The sequence below is a fragment of the Rhincodon typus genome, chromosome 33 (assembly GCF_021869965.1).
Source record: "Rhincodon typus isolate 14 chromosome 33, sRhiTyp1.1, whole genome shotgun sequence".
NCBI lineage: Eukaryota > Metazoa > Chordata > Chondrichthyes > Orectolobiformes > Rhincodontidae > Rhincodon > Rhincodon typus.
In genome coordinates, this window is record NC_063364.1 from 34,054,038 (window position 1) to 34,070,716 (window position 16,679).

The window sequence follows — 16,679 nt, forward strand, 5'->3', positions numbered from 1 at the left end:
AGCCATTCAGAGGAATAAAGGAGTGGGAGCTTTATTAAAGAATTGCTTTAAGTATTTAATAATGGTTTTCACACCAATAACAATGTTGGTAATTTAGTGGTATGGTTAAGCTGTAGTGAGGAAGAGCCCATGAATTTTTTGTTGGGATGGGGAAGGGAATTATCTGTATCCATAGAAATAGTTTCAGTCATCCACATTGAATAGTTTTTTTTTATACTGCAAATAATATTATTACAATCAATTAAAAAGCCTTGAAGAAAATTTTGCATGCAGCAGAGTGGGCAAGGGTACAGACTCCACGGATCCATAAAGAATGTTGAGGTGCAGGTGGAAAAGATTTTGTATTCCAGGATGAAGGTCTAACTTGAGTGTTGGCAGAATTACCTTGTCATTTGCCCTTGGTGAGATATTTTCAGATGGCTTCTTTGAATGCTGGAACTTTGTAGAATCTGCAAGTTCTAATTGAGCTCATAATATCTGAAAAAATCATAAATTAGAGGGATCAAACATAATGTGGAAAATTATTTCAAACTGAACTTGTAAAAACTTTGCAGCTGGTTTTTTATATTGCCTTGAGTTTATAAATGAAGTCCATGTTTTATATAGGTTATAAGAATGCAACTGTACCTCTTAACTTGTATTGGCTAAATTGAAGAAATTTTTTTACATAAGGTTACTGGACATGGCCAATCATTCTAATCCTGTCCTTAGACGTGTGTTGACTTTTTGACTATATCATATAATGCTTGCATATTCTAGGAAATATTCTAGTGAAGAAACATTAGTTTTCAATCCTTTATATTTCTGCTTACAAAATACAAAATAGAGTTCTAGCATAAAGCTGTACTTGCAGGAGCAAAATAATTTTGTTTTGTAGATTTCCAAAGTTGGAGGACCTGGTTACTTTCAGTCATACTAGGGGAATGTTGAAAAAAACATTGAGACCCTTGGCAATTACTTAACCTTAGCTGAGCCAGTGATTCACTTTTACAGCAGTTGATGGAAAGCAAGTGGATATTTAAGAGAAAGTATGTTGACTTTATTGTGACCTTTTTTGTATGCAGATGATATTTCCATTCCATTGGCCATGCCCATACATTCCTCTCTGTCCATTGGCTCTGGCAGATGTCCTTAGTGCCCCTTGCCCTTTCATCGTAGGAGTTGACTCTCGCTACTTTGACCTGTATGATCCTCCAAGTGATGTAAGCTGTGTGGACCTGGACACTAACACCATCTCTCAGTAAGATGTTAATTGCAATTACAATTAGAGCATAAAGTGAATTTATGAATAACCATTGTTTGCAAACAAAAAAACTGCATCAAAAGAATTCCATATTTTGAACAGGCGTGTCTCACAATAAGCTGGACTTTTTGAGCAATAACTAGATGACATGTAGGAAAGAAATTAGGGAGTTGAGATCTTATGTGATCTTCTACTGAGGCTGGGGAATATTGGACTAGGGCTTGCAGGTGTACTTTTTTTGTTATACATAAGTGTCTCGGTTCAGATTTATCATGGAAATTCCTATACAAGATTTAACAAGGTCTCCTTCTATCTTTCCCTCAGGTGGTATTGTAACACCTCTGCATTTGTAACTTTGCTGTCTGCAGGTATTTTCTAATCAACCTGTTCATAGATATTATCATACACCTCTGGAATAGGTGGGACTTGAACTGCTTGTTCAGAGATAGGGACGCTACCACGGATGCATGAGAGTCCTTAAACAAGGAGGGCAAGGATTAAATGTCCGCAAACATTTGGAATTGTAGTGTGACACCGGTGCATTGTTTGTCTAAAATTATTGTTATTGGGCCCACAAATCATTTTGACTAGACTGTTTCCTCAGGAAGGTGACCTGTTCTTTGTTCTAGCCATAGTTTACTTTATAAACAAGTAACTTAAATGATGCTGATAGTGATCTGTATCACTGTAGTGAGGGACAGTTCCAAATTAATGCATGAAATAGGAAGGTACAATACCTGTCGATGTTAGTTGATGGCTCAAAAGTCTCCAGCTAGCAACTGATTCATCAATGTGTATACTGAATTACAATTTAGAGCAACTTCTTGTTTTGTTAAATTGACTATAAGTTATACTTGCTACACCATTTTATTTTTGCTGATAGTAACAGCAATATTGCGATTCATAATTCTGAGTTCAGATGCCGTGTTTGAGCTCAAGAATAGAATTTAATATAAGATTGTTTTTTCAGAACTGATGATAGAAAAAACCTGACGTGGAAACTGCTTCCTAAGAAAGCTTGTAAAAATCTGATCAACTCTTTGAGCAGCATTTATGAGCAGCTAGCAGAGAGTAAGTATGTTTTGAACTATCAAGTATTGTAATTTATTCATGATTTCAAAAAATTTCCTTTTTGATCTGTTCCTGTTAGTGCGAAGGGCAAGACTGGTAGGTGTAGGGAATGTTCGATGACTAGAGAAATTGAGGCTCTGGTCGAGAACAAAAAGGAGGCATATGTCAGGTATAGACAGCTAGAAAAAGAGAAACTAGGGAGAGAATAGGGCCCCTTAAAGATCAACAAGGTTATCTATGTGTGGAACCACAAGAGATGAATGAGGTTCTAAACGAGTATTTCTCAAAAGTATTTACTGTAGAGAAGGATATGGAAGCTAGAGAACTTGGGGAAATAAATAGTGATGTCTTGAAAAGTGTCCATATTAAGAAGAGGAGGTACTGGATGTTTTAAAATGCACAAAGATGGATAAATGCTTAGGATCTGATCAGGTGTATCCCAAAACATTGTGGGAAGCTAGGGAAGAGATTGCTGGGCCCCTCACTGAGATATTTTTATCATTGATAGCCACAGGTAAGGTGCCGGAAGACTGGACGTTGGCTAATGTGGTGCCATTATTTAAGAAAGGTGGTAAGGAAAAGCCAGGGAGCTATAGACCGGTGAGCCTGATGTAAGCAGTGGGCAGGTTGTTGGAAGGGATTCTGAGGGACAGGAGTTACATTTATTTGGAAAAGCAATGACTGATTAGGGAGAGTCACAATGGCTTTCTGCATGGGAAATCGTGTCTCACTAACTTGACTGAGTTTTTTGAAGAAGTAACAAAGAAGATTGAAGGCAGAGCGGTAAACATAGTTTGTATGGACGTCAGCGAGGTATTTGATAAAGTTCCACATGGTAGATTGGTTAGCAAGGTCAGATCAAATGGAATCTAGGGGGAATCCATAGGTTTAAGGTGAGACGGGAAAGATTTAAAAAGTGACCTAAAGGGCAACTTTTTCACAGGTGGTGCATGTATAGAGTGAGTTGTCAAAGGAAGTGGTGGAGATGGGTACAATTACAACTCTCAAAAGGCATCTGGATGTGTATACGAATAACAAGGGTTTAGAGGGATATGGGCTAACTGCTGGCAAATGGGAGAAGATCAGTTTAGGATATCTGGTCGGCATGGACAAGTTGGAGTGAAGGGTCTATTTCTGTGTTTGTATAACTCGATGATCAGAATTTCCAATTCTGTTTGTATCACTGCACCAGTGTAAAACTTAACATCTGTGTTTAAAAGTGATCAAATGTTGCAAAATGACTTCAATATATTGCACATAAAATTGGTTTAGTTCTCTACAAAATTCCTTTGATAGCTTTGGTAAAGGGAAGAGGGAGACTGCACTGGGTGTCCCCAATTTTTTTCCCTGATTTGTGCTCTGCTGATGTTAGCTGGTATAATATATGGAGCCCCACAATTACTTTCTTTCCCAGAACAAGGAGGGCAAGGTTTAAATGTCCAGAGAAGCTTGCTGCGAAATCTGCACATACGACTGTCCAATTCGTTAAGTGTTTAAAAGAGGCTGTGATTCCCTAATTCTGCTGATGTTAGCTGTTTCCTATCCCCTCTTTTCTCTGATTGCGTTTCCTTCCACTTTGTTCATAGCTAAACTGCATATGAAGGGCTCAGAGTGTAAATTGGGGAGCTGAGCAGTTAAACAAAAGAAATGGGTGGGAACATGTGTGAGAGCAGCTAAACATATGACAGTCGCATAACAGGATCAGATGTAATGCCATCCACTGCAAAGAAATTTTCTAACACTGGTTATCTATGCTTGAAAATGAAAAATGACAGCTTGGGAAAGAGACAATGCTTCTTTCTACCCATCAGGAGTCAAGTCTGGTTGTCAGTGGAGGAAGTGAAGAATAAAATCTGCAAAATCAAGTTTTTCTTTCAAAAATAACAAAGTCATGTTAAATTAACCTTAAAGAAAAATCAGCTGTTTACTACAGTGCAGTTGAGAATTTTCATGTTGCAGTAATCATTTAAAATTAAAACTAAATTTATTCCCTTACAGTGCATCAAAGACCCAGAGACGAAGCTTTAATGGAGTTATCAATAAATGATCATGATTTCAACTTTGGTAAGAGGATGCAGGTACTGGAGATAGAGATACAAGAAGCTTTCCTGCAATTCATGGCTTCGATACTGAAGGGTTACAGAACTTATCTTCAACCCATCACAGAGGCTCCCTCTGAGAAAGCAACAGATGCAAGCTCACTGTTTGATCTTCAAGGTGATTAAAAATAGTTGAAAATAGTTAGAAAATTATATTTGTAGATTCAACCTGGCTATTATTAAGTTTGGCTCCTTTATAAAGTATTTAACACTGTATTACCTGCATTACAGATTGCTTAAACTCAAACACACTAATTACGTGTTTTTAAAACACAGTTTAAATTGTGCTATAATATCAAACTGGTGATTAAATTCCAAATTATGTAAAGAAAGTCTTTTTCTTTTGGTAAATTTAGTATTGACATCCAAATCACACATCATGATATAAAAGCTGTGATAAAGACAAAATGCTTTATTTTTGTCACTTGTGTTTAGCAATTGGCCTTGAAATTTTGGAAAAACTTTTCCGAGGAATTAATAGGACTAAAAGTTACTATGGTTGAATAACTCGTTCTGCTAGTTCATTTTGCGATTCTGTCTCTCAAAAGTTATTAATTAATCAAAGTGAGACTCTCGGTCTCGCAAGTTTTCTACCAGTGTTTTGGGATCACATTCCATTGAGAGGGATTTTTTTTTTTATAAGTTTAGTGATTTCGTGCTAACCTTTATAGGTTTCCTCAAGAGTCGGGACCGTTCTCACCAGAAGTTTTACTCATTGATGACTAAAACACAGATGTTTATTCGATTCATTGAGGAATGTTCCTTCGTGAGTGACAAGGATGCAAGTCTGGCTTTCTTTGATGATTGTGTGGACAAAGTAAGTCTAATGTCAACCTGTCAGTTTTCTAGTTGTTTTCTTTGAGATGAAAAAGCTGTTTAAATGTTTGAAAGTTAGGTTTCAGTCAGTTTATAAATTATCTAAATTTTATGGACAGTGAGAAGAAACTAGCTTCTTATGGGCCGGATTCTAAAATTAAAAGTGCTTGGAGACTCCCGCATCCAGTTTTAATTTTTAATAAAACAAAAAAGTTGCTGGAAATACTGAGCATGTCATGCAGCATCTTTGGAGAGAAATGAGAGTTAATGTTTCAAGTGCAGGTGACCTTTTACCAGGACTGAGAAAAGGTAGAAATGTCAATTTTAAGTAAAAGGATGCTTAGGGCCAGGAAGAATAAAAGGAAATGTTTTTTGTAAGGTGGAGGCAGGAGAGATTATTAATTGATTTCAATTCCATCAGGAAACTTATCAATTAATTTTGAATTGAAAGCTAATTCCTATTGGCCGTGAAACTAACATCGCTTGTTATAAAAACCCATCTAATTTACTAATATGCTTTAGAGGAGGAAATCTACTGTCCTTACCTGATGTGGTCTACATATCACTTCAGACACTTAGCATTGTTTTTGACTGTGAAATGGCTGAGATGTCACTCCGTTCAAAGAGAAAGTAGGGTTGGGTAACAAATACTTGTTATGCCAGTGATGTCAGCATCCCATGAAAGAATTTTTTAAAATGCCTGTGAACTGAACATAGGTGTTCTACAACGTACTTACCTGGTTTGCATTTGGCCTCCCCAATGTATTTACATAACTGAATATGGAAATTAGGAGGATGTGGAGGCCACATGGCCTTGGAGCTGCTACACATTCTGTAAGATCCTCGCTGATCTGATTATTGTACATTCCCACTAGCCCTGATAACCTTTCACCGCCTTGCTTCTTAAGAAATTAGAGGAAAGTGCATCGTGAACAGTGAATACAGTAGACTAAATTGAAACAAAAATTGCGAATCAATACCTGTTTCAACTGGAAGGGGTCATTGGGACTTTGGATGGTGAGAAGGGAGGAGTTAAAGTTGTTACCTTTTCATGCAAATGCAGAGGATGTATCGTAGGAAAAGGGTGTTAGCGGTGAATGAAGTATGAGGCAGGGTGTCATCATCCTTTCAAAATGCTGAAAGAGAAGGAGTGGTAGAAGAGTGAAGCTGGTAAAATTGCCAGAGGATGCTGAACATGGAGGCTGGTGAGGTGGAAGCTGAGGATAAGAGAAATCCTATCTTGATTTTTGGAGGGAAAAGGGGAAGTGAGACCCCGTGCACGACCCAGATTTGGATTCATCAGACGGTCCTGTCAAGTAGGTGGGGATCCCTCTATGGATGAGAATTCCAAAGATCGGCACCCCTTTGAATCAACCCTAACCCTATCGCAGGTGAAGAAATTTCTCATCCTAACAGTCCTAAATGATTGACCCTTAAGCTGAAGCAGTGTCCCTTTGTTTCATGTTCCCCAGCTAGGGGAAACAAACTGTTGGTATCCATCTACTTCCTTTTCTTAGAAAAAGTTGAGACATGTTTTGATAGGTGCTCAAAATCATGAGGGTTTTGGAGAGAAACTGTTCCCATTGATGGAAAAATTGAGAAACAGAGGGCACTTATTTATGGCCATCAGCAAAAGAAGCAGTGGCAATGTGAGGAAAATCTTTTTTTGGAATAAGTGGTACTTCTTTACCCCACCAGCTGCACTTGCATGCTTACCTTCAGCAACTGGTGCACAAGGACACCCAGGTCCCACTGCACACACCCCTCTCCCAATTTACAGCCATTCAGGTAGTGATCTGCCACCTTGTTTTTGCTTCCAAAGTGAATAAGCTTACATTTATCCAAATTATACTGCATCTGCCATTGATTTACCCAATCACCTAACTTGTCCAGATCATCCTGAAAGATCTTGCATCTTTGTCACAGTTCACCCTCACACCCAACTTGGTATCATCTGCAAACTTTGAGATGTTACATTTTGATCCCTCATCCAAATCATTAATATATATTGTGAAAAGCTGGGTCCCTGCACCAATCCCTGAGGAATGCCACTAGTTACTGCCAGCCAATTTGAAAAGGACCTATTAATTCCTACTTTGTTTCCTATCTGCCAACCAGTTTCCTATCCATCTCAATACACTTGCCCCAATCCCATGCACTTTAATCTTGCACAATAATCCCTCATGCGGGTCTTTGTCAAACGCTTTCTGAAAGTCCAAATATACCACATCGACTGGCTCCCCCTCGTCAACTCTACTGGTTACATCTTCATAGAATTCCGATAGATTTGTCAAACGTGATTTCCCCTTATAAGTCCATGCTGACTCTGTCTGATCCTGCCACTGCTTTCTAAATGCTCTGTTATGAAATCATTGACAATGGATTTGAGAAATTTCCCTACTACCGATGTTAGGCTTACTGGTCTATAATTCCCTGTTTTGCTCTTTGTTGCTCTCCCTTCATCGCTGACAGTGGAGTTCAACTATAGGATTCCCATTTGTGGAATCATGAGTGCCACCTTGTATCTCAGTACACGATGCCATGGTGCAGCAATTCATTATTCTGTCAGCAATAACTCTCTCAGTACTGGATTACTTTTAACGTGAAAAATAATGTTTACTCTTTTAAGGTTGCAGATATATCCTTGCAATTAAGATGGTAAATCTGATTTCATTGGGTCAGATGCCACTTGAATAAACAGCTAGTGACAGATCTAAGGTTTTGGAGTAGATCTGTAGCTCGGGTTGTGGGTGTTGAGGTTGGTTGGATCGCCGAGCTGGTTTGTTGTTCCGCAGACGTTTTGTTACTGTGCTTGGTAACATCCTCAGTGCAGCCTCTGATGAAGCGTCGGTGTGTTTTCCCGCCTGGTTTTTAAACTCTGGTGTCCGTTGCGATGGATTGCCTCACTTCCGGGTTTCCTCCGTAGTGGAATGTATATGGGGTCGAGTTCAATGTGTTTATTAATAGCATGCTTCGTGGAGTGCCATGCTTCCAGGAATTCTCGTGCTTGTCTCTGCCTAGCCTGTCCCAGGATCTTGGTGTTGTCCCAGTCGAAGTCGTGGTTCTCCTTGTCCATGTGGATTGAGATGAGTGATCCTGGGACAGGCTAGGCAGAGACAATAAACCAGCTCAGTGAGCCAACCAACCTCAACAGTGACAGATCTCATCAGTGCATACGCATGGGAAATCTACCAGCTTGTTTTTAATAGGAGGAGCAAGCATTTTTAAGGTTGCACTGCAACCAGAAAGAACCTTTTCTCTCCCTCTGGAACAAAATCACAACTCGCATCGAATAAATGCTCCCATCAATGCTACTCAAGGAAGGAGTGTTGTCTTGTCTCATCCTGCACTTAGAATTGAGACACAGTATTTGCTATCCTTAGATTCTGCATTAAGAAGCTTTTGCTAATAAAAATGGAAACAAACTAGATAATTTGCTCAATGGGCAGAGTTGGTGTGCTAGGCTTAGCAAATGCACTATGGCCCCTGATATCTGCCCTTCTGGTATGTTGGCCTTCATTATGAGAGGTTTTGAGCACAGGAGCAGGGATGTGTTGTAGTTATACAGGGCCTTGGTGAGGCCATGCCTAGAGTATTATGTGCAGTTTTGGTCTCCTGTTTCTGAGGAAGGGTGCACTTTCTCTCAAGGAAGTGCCATGAAAGTTTACCAGGCTGATTCCAGGGATGGTGGGACCGATGTATGACAAGAGATTGACTGACTAGGTTGGGATTGTTTTCACTGGAGCTCAGATGAATGAGGGGGGATCTCATTGAGACTTATAAAATTCTAACGGGCCTAGACAGGATGGATGCAGGGAGGATGTTCCCGACCATGGGTGTGTCCAGAACCAGGAGTCACAGTCTGAGGATTCAGGGTAGACCATTTAGGATGGCAATGAGGAGACATTTCTTCACCCAAAGAGTGGTGAGCCTGTCGAATTCATTACCACAGGAAGTAGTTGATGCCAAAGCATTGTTGTATTCAAGAGGTGGTTAGATATTAGCACTTGGGGCAAATGGGATCAAAGGAGAAAGCAGGATTAGGCTATTGAGTTGGACGTTGTGATGAATGGCAGAGCAGGCTCGAAGGGCCGAATGGCTGCCTCCTGCTCCAATCTTCTGTGTTTTTATGCTGTGTTATAAGGATGGATATGAATTTGATGGTGAGGTTATGCTGAATCTTTTGTTGAGTCTAGATTGGAAATAGCAAAAGTTTGGTAACTGATTATTTTTCTTCTTTGAGATGTCAATGAGTGTAATGCCCTGTAAGCAAGGGAGAAATTTCTGTACTAAATAGGTGAAGTTCTAGTATTCATATCACGTGCCTATCATGTATGTTAGCGGGAATGATGCAGAAAAAGTACTCATTAAACTTGAACTATCTGATGGATTTATTTACTTAATCGTCAGCCAGCAGATCAGGTGTGCAGCTCACTTGTTCAATAAATTATTTATTTTCATGTCTTTCCAGGGTTTGGAGCTGGTTCAATTTTTTATTTATACTCTGAAAGACGTTTCAGTTTGTGAGGGAATGCATTCAGCCAGCAGGTTTTCTACGACTGGAAAATGATGTGACATTTTTGTATTCTCCTGGCAATCATTTATTTATACCAATTGATTCATCAGCCTACCCCATATGGTCTTGTGAATATACATGTACATACACTTCCAACCCAAAAGCAAGATAATCTTCTGGATTAGGTGAAACAACATTTACAAATCCATCTGAATCATTATTTGGTCTAGTTACTGTTTAATTTTAAGCCACTTATCAAGGCTTTTTCAACAGCATCTTCCAAACCTGTGACCTCTACCACTTTACATGGACAAGGGCAGAAAATGCAGAAGCACAACACCTACAATTTCCTTTCCAAGCCACACACCATCCTGATTTGGAAAACAAGTTTTGTCTGTCTAATTTTTCCTCATAAGGCAATCCACTCATTGCAGGTATCAATCTAATAAAAAAAAACCCTGAACTACCTGCAGTGTATTTGCATCCTTCCTTAAATAAGGAGACCAAAACTGCACACCATATTTCAAAACATGGTCTCACCTTGCCCTGTATAACTGAAGCACAACATCACTACTTCTGTGTTCAATTCCTCTTGTAATAAAGGAATAACATTCCATTAGCTGCCTTAATTACTTCCTGGATCTGCAAACTAACTTTTTGTGACTCATGCACTTCAGAATTCTGCAATCATTCTCTGTTTAAGTAATACTCTGTTTTATTTTATCCTTTTAGCCGAAGTAAACAACTTCATTTTTTCCTACAGTGTACTCCATCTGCCAGATTTTGATTTGGCAGTAACAACTGGTTTTTTTAGAGCAAACAGTTATAGTGATCAGCTGATTCAGACACTAGTTTGAATTTTCCCATTACATATTTCATTGTTCGTTTCAGACAGCAGCATTTATATTCCGTTTCTTTATTCCTTGCCACCCTCCAATTTGTCATGAATGACGTTGAACAGTGAAATTGCTTAGGGTGGTTTCACATACAGGGTTCTGCCTGAATTGCAAAACGAGGCACCAACTATCTTCCTTCTTGATCACTTAATGATAGCTTGATCAGTACTGCAACTTTATTGGGACTTGAATTCATGATCTTGTCCTGTATGGGGATGCCACAATTGAGCCAAGACCGCACTGCCCTGCTAATCTAGGTTATTGAAGTCCAGTACAGGAATCAGCATAAAGCTCTGATACCGAAATGTGTAAGTTACAAATTAAACCAGACAAAAGTTATAAGCAGTATCTGTTTGCATTTTCTAATTGCTTGGTGGGCTAGGCCAAGTGCATGTACCATGGTAACTGGCCCCAGATATCTGCCCTTCTCCCTGTGTTGATTCCTGGCCCCCCCCTTGCTGCTCTCCATGGGAGGGAAGTTGGTGTGGAGGAAGAAGCAAGGGAGGGGAGGTATGTGGAATGACATTGAAGGAAAGAAGGGAGTCATGACAGGGAGAGGTGACAGCATGGGGGTGGAAGCTCCTTGGTGAGGAATGGCCTAGAAGGTGTGGAATAGGGGATAGGATGAGGTTGGTAGAGAAAGAAAAGATAAGATGGATTATGATGTGATATGAGAAGGATAAAAGGTATTAATTTGTCAGGAGAAGGATGTGATGGGAAAGGATAAAATAGCATGGGTTGTAAATTTTAGGAAGCGTTATTATAAGAAAGATACTGACCTCAATGCAAATGTTTTAAGTCCCTGCTAGTTGTAGGATCAAGTTAAAATTAATTTTGCCGATAGTTTGGATGGTCAAGACCATGGATGGCTGTCTCATGTGGACTGCAAAAGTGAAATATTTGCTTAGTAAAAATATACAATCAGCAGGGCTATGGTAAGGCTACTCCAGTTAGTGTTAAAACTATAGTAAAAATAGAACATGTTGAAGAAACCCAGTAGGTCTGACAGCATCTGTGAAGAGAAACCAAATTATTGCTTCAAGTCCTTTTCAGAACTTTGGAGTTACAAGGTTGGAAAGGTTTTGATTTACTTTCCAATGTCCTCACTGCTGGAAGTACAGCGGTGTTCAATCGTATCCGCTTCAGTTATGCTACAGTTTCCATTCTGCATTCAAGTGAAAGAATTAATTGTTTGGCAGAGGCAAGTTATATGAAGTATTACTGCTGGCCTTTAAAATATGTAATCTTGCTTGATTGAACTTCAGAACCAGATGTGTTACTCCTTTCCAAAGTTATTGCAATTTAAAAGCTAGATGAAGGTGCAGTCGGATTGCGCCAGTTATTCCACCAAATATGAGGGACATAAGCAAAAGAATGACATAAGCAACTAATGCACGGTTTCCTCCAGATATTATAGTCCGTACATTTCCTGTTTAAATTCGACTGTTTTCTTGAAGTGAACCATGTGTTGTTTTTCAAAGCTGAAAGAGTGAATGGTTGACCTCTTCCTAGAACCCTGCTTCGGGTATCATTCTTGGGTCACTGGTGAAGACCCTAGCCACTTCCTGTGAAAACTTTTTATTCTTGCCTCACATTTGCTTCTTTTGCAAATTATTTTAAGTCTGTGTCCTCTCATTAATGATCATTTTATGAGCAGAAACAATTTCCTGTCTACTCTGTCCAGATCCTTCATGATTTGGAAAACTCCTGTCAAATGTCCTTTTTAGCCTTCTCTCCAAAGGAACAGTCCAAACTTCTCCAATCTGTCTTCACTGAACTTGCTCATCACTTCCACCATTCACATAAACTGGAACCATTGTGCTCTTGTCTATACGAACTTGTAACAGGAGGTGATATATGGACAAGGAGATATTCACAGGATGGATTCACTCACTGGTTTATACTAATTATTGCTGAAATAGTTTTAATACATATTTTAGTTCAAGTTAGATTTCTGAATCCAGAAATCAGCCTTAGTTCATTGGTGTAATTTATTTTCTCAACTATTGTTATTTACTTGTATGTAGTTTTCATCTTAAGGAATACTCAGTGTGCCTGAAATTTCTGAATGGAGTTTTCTGTATTCTGTATTAAAAGGAAGTGAGGTGTTCTTACCATTCTCCTCCTCACACTACTTCACCTAATTGCAGTGTTCATAATGTCTGAATCCAAAAATTTAATTTCTAATGGAAAACAGGAGAATATCCATTATTCATCACTCTGTGACTTGGTTATGTGGTAGGTTGTTAATTATCAAGGAATGAAAAATTATCAGTCCTTAAATAACACACCTTCATCTTCTGTTGTGAAAAAGAAACATTTTGAATGGTCTCATTCAACTTGTTTTCCCGTACATTTGATGGTTGCACCATTTGTCTTACAACACTGCTGCAAGTCAAGGATTTAAAAACATTACTAACCTATTTGGAGTTAAACCAGTGAAATGTTAATTTACATGGAAATCTGTAATTTGCGCAAAGTGCTGATGCTTACTTTCCATTCACTATTCAGATAAATTCATTCTCTCCCTCTCTCTAGCCTTTGTTTCCTCTCAGGCAAGATTCTTGGGGAAAAGTAGGTCACTTGTCATTGTTCAATTGTGGAGGATTATTGCCAATGAACCTAATGACCTCTGTGCTCGATTTCCCAATAAAAACTTCTTAAATGCTTTAAAAATTCAGCAATTTCATAACCATTCCCTTGTGCCCTGTGTTCATTTTAGCTGTGGAAGCACATTTAGCTGTTTCTTGATGCCTAACGTAAAGTTCCTCACTTTCTAATATTCTAACATGTTTTACAGTCAAGCTTTATGCATTCAAATCAGTGTGTACACTTTATTCTTTTTTGAGATCTTGCTGTGTTGGAGCCAAGTATTCCCCCACTCTGTAGAGGGTTGGGGTAAGACTTGTTAATGTTCTTATTGTCGACAGAGAACTGTATTAGAAACCAGTGACCTGGCTCAGAATTATGTTTTACTCCAACAGATAAGCCCAATGAACATAAAATCTGTTTGGTCAGTTTAAGAAGGCAGCCAAGTGCATATCTTTATTTTATTCCTTCAGCTGCCCTTGAGCAAAAACATATGCTATGGTTGCTTAACACATTGGAGAGGTTGTAATGGAACGTGCACTGAAGAGTTTGTTGTGACATACATTTGATGCATATCATTTGGGCACCTCATACTATTAAACAAATCTGTCCCTCTGTTTGCTTTCAAATGGTCTGCACCTGTTTGATATATAATTATGTAAATAGTGAATTTTTGTGAAACATTTAACTGCATTTGTGCATGATGGAATTAGTTAACACCAGGATTGATTCAGTCTTCTACTACAGATTCTTGATATGTAATCATCAGTTATAATTGTTGTTAATGCTTGTTTAGGAACAAGAACATTTGAAGTGCACTGCAGAACTGGTAGTCACTACTCGACAGAGATTCCTATGGAAACTTCCATAGGGATTTCTTTAGGAACTGAGCATGCCTGTCTGCCTGAAAACTATCTCCTGAGACCAAAAACAAATAACCATTTTCTGTCACTGCTAATTATAATTTCAGATATGCAGTTATCTTTTTTCTTGACTTACTGTTTTTCAGTTTACATGCTTCTCCTTAGTAAGATGCACAGTCTGGTAAATTAAAGATGATTTTGGGTGGAGCAAAATTCAACAGTCTGTTGCCCTGAGCTATGGACTTTGAATGTCACTACAGACATTTATAAATTTTAGATGGTGACTGGAGATTGACGGAGTAATGGGAGATGGGAGAGTTGATGAGCAGAGCTTGGTATTTGTTAACATATAATTTCCTGTTTTTTATATATCCTTTTAAGTTCTTTGATTCAGTGTCTTCTAAACACTATACTCAATTAATTGCCACTTGCTACCCTTATGAGTCTCATTTCAATGAGTCTGTTTTAAAAGAAATTCTCATCTTCCCTTTATTTATCCAGTGTTTAACTTGATGTTCTAGCTACTTGTCTTGCTAACTAAGCAGGCAATTCAAAAATTTCACATTTATTTTGCTCCTTCTTTTACTGTACTAAATACTTCCAATAAGTTCTTCCACAATCTTCAGTTTGAGATGAGAAAAAATAAAATATATCACTACGATAATGGTCATGCTTCTTGAAGTTTCCTGGCAGTATAGTAAAACTGTCTACATCTCTAGACTGAAAATGTTCTCTGTAACATATGTGCTTAAATGGTACCAATAGTCTTATGAGAAACTCTGTCTTAGTTGGCATTATGTACTCAAAACAAAATGGTTATTGGAGACCAGGTGAAGAAGTATTAGAGCATTGTTCTCCTCTGAAATGGCTGGATACTACTTTCAAGGAGCAAGGTGGAATATTCACACCTAAGTCACCAAGCACTGTTGGTTTGGCATTGCTCCAGTATGCATTAGTATAGAAGACATGTCACATTGAGTACTTAGAGATCCTCCACTTCTTTCTCTGACAAATGAAGGAATACCAGTCATACACTATAATGAGGCCCCTTTCGTAGGTTTCAAAGTAATAAAGGGAAACTCATCATGTCAATCTAGGTATAAATCGTTTATCGTAAATGTTTTCTGAGCAATATCTGTAAAGGGGATAGCCATTGAAAGTGGCATTAAAGAATTTGTCATTCTTGAGACTACATTAGTTTTCGGTATTGGTTGCTCTTAACCAAGACTTGCTCAGTTCTCATGTTGTGCATAAGCTGGACTGTTATGTTGATTGAGATTGGCATATGTGTATGTTGATATATCATAGAGACCTACAGACCAGAAAAAATGGCCTGGCAGCCCATCACATCCATTCTGGTCAAAAACAACAACACTTCGCCCATATCTTTTTACAACTTGGCATCCAAGTGCACACTGCAGGTGCACACGTGCTACTTAAATGCTATGAGGGTTTCTACCTCTACAGGGAAAGTGCTGAAATTCCCACCACCCTCTGGGTGAAATGGTTTTTCCTCACATCTCCTCTAAACCTTCTGCCCCTTACCTTAAATCTTTGCCCCTTGGTCATTGATCCCTCAACCAAGGGAAAAAGTTGCTTGCTGTTTACCCTATCTCTGCCCTCCATCATTTTACACATCTCAAACATATTCCCTGTCAGTGTCCTCTGTTCTGAGGAAAACTGTCCCAATTTCTCTACATAAATGAAACTCTCCAGCCCAGGCAATGTCCAGGTAAATCTCCTCTGCACCCTCTCCAGTGCTTTCGCATCCCTCCAGTAATGTGGATTCCAGAACTGCACCCACTACTCTAGGCGTAAGCAGTGTTTTATACAGCTCCTGCATAATCTGTTTGCCTCAACTGTAAAGGCAAGTATCCTATGTGTCACCTTAACCACTTTACCTACCTGTCCTGATGCCTTAAGGGATTGGTGCACATGCACACCATGGTCCTTCTGATCCTTGGTGCTTCCCAGGATCCAACCTGCCAAAGGCATCACTTCACATTTAACCAGATTGAATTTCATTTGCCACTGATCAGCCCATGTTTATCTTCTTGTAGTCTAAGTCTGTCATTCTCGCTATTTACCACCTTACCAATTTTTGTATTGTCTTCAAATGTACTAATCAAGCCTCCTATTTTTAAGTCTATGTTGTTTACATAAATCACAAACTGTAAGAGCCCCAACACTGACCCTGTAGGACCCCATTGGACTGTACCTCACCCCTCAACCATCACACTCTTTTTCCTGCCATTCAGCCGATTGTGGATCCATTTGCCAAATTTCCTTGCATACCATGGGCTCTTACCTTTGCTGTCAGTCTCCCTTGCGGTACATTGTCAAAGCCTTGCTGAAGTCAAAGCAGACTACATCAAAAGCAATATACTCATCTACACACCTGGTTGCCTCTGAAAAATTCACTTGAGTTGGGCAGAAATAACCTCCCCTTAACAAAGCCATGCTGACTATTCTTGATTAATCCCTGGCTTTCCACATGCTGATTAATTCTGGCCCTCAGAATTGCTTCCAACAGTTTCCTCACCACTGAGGTTGGACGCACTGGCTTGTAGTCCCCTGGTTTATCTC

The 16,679-nt window shown here is 39.0% G+C and overlaps 1 protein-coding gene across 9 annotated transcripts in view; it reads left to right on the forward strand.

Moving 5' to 3' along the window:
• dennd4a (DENN/MADD domain containing 4A) overlaps positions 1–16,679 on the forward strand; it is a 110,023-nt gene that overhangs the window by 45,806 nt on the left and 47,538 nt on the right. For all 9 annotated transcript variants that reach the window (XM_048615932.1, XM_048615934.1, XM_048615933.1 and 6 more), the window contains 4 exons: positions 1,065–1,240; positions 2,214–2,314; positions 4,313–4,531; positions 5,085–5,230. In XM_048615932.1, coding sequence (XP_048471889.1) covers positions 1,065–1,240; positions 2,214–2,314; positions 4,313–4,531; positions 5,085–5,230 — 642 coding nt within the window. The remainder of the gene's footprint in view (positions 1–1,064; positions 1,241–2,213; positions 2,315–4,312; positions 4,532–5,084; positions 5,231–16,679) is intronic.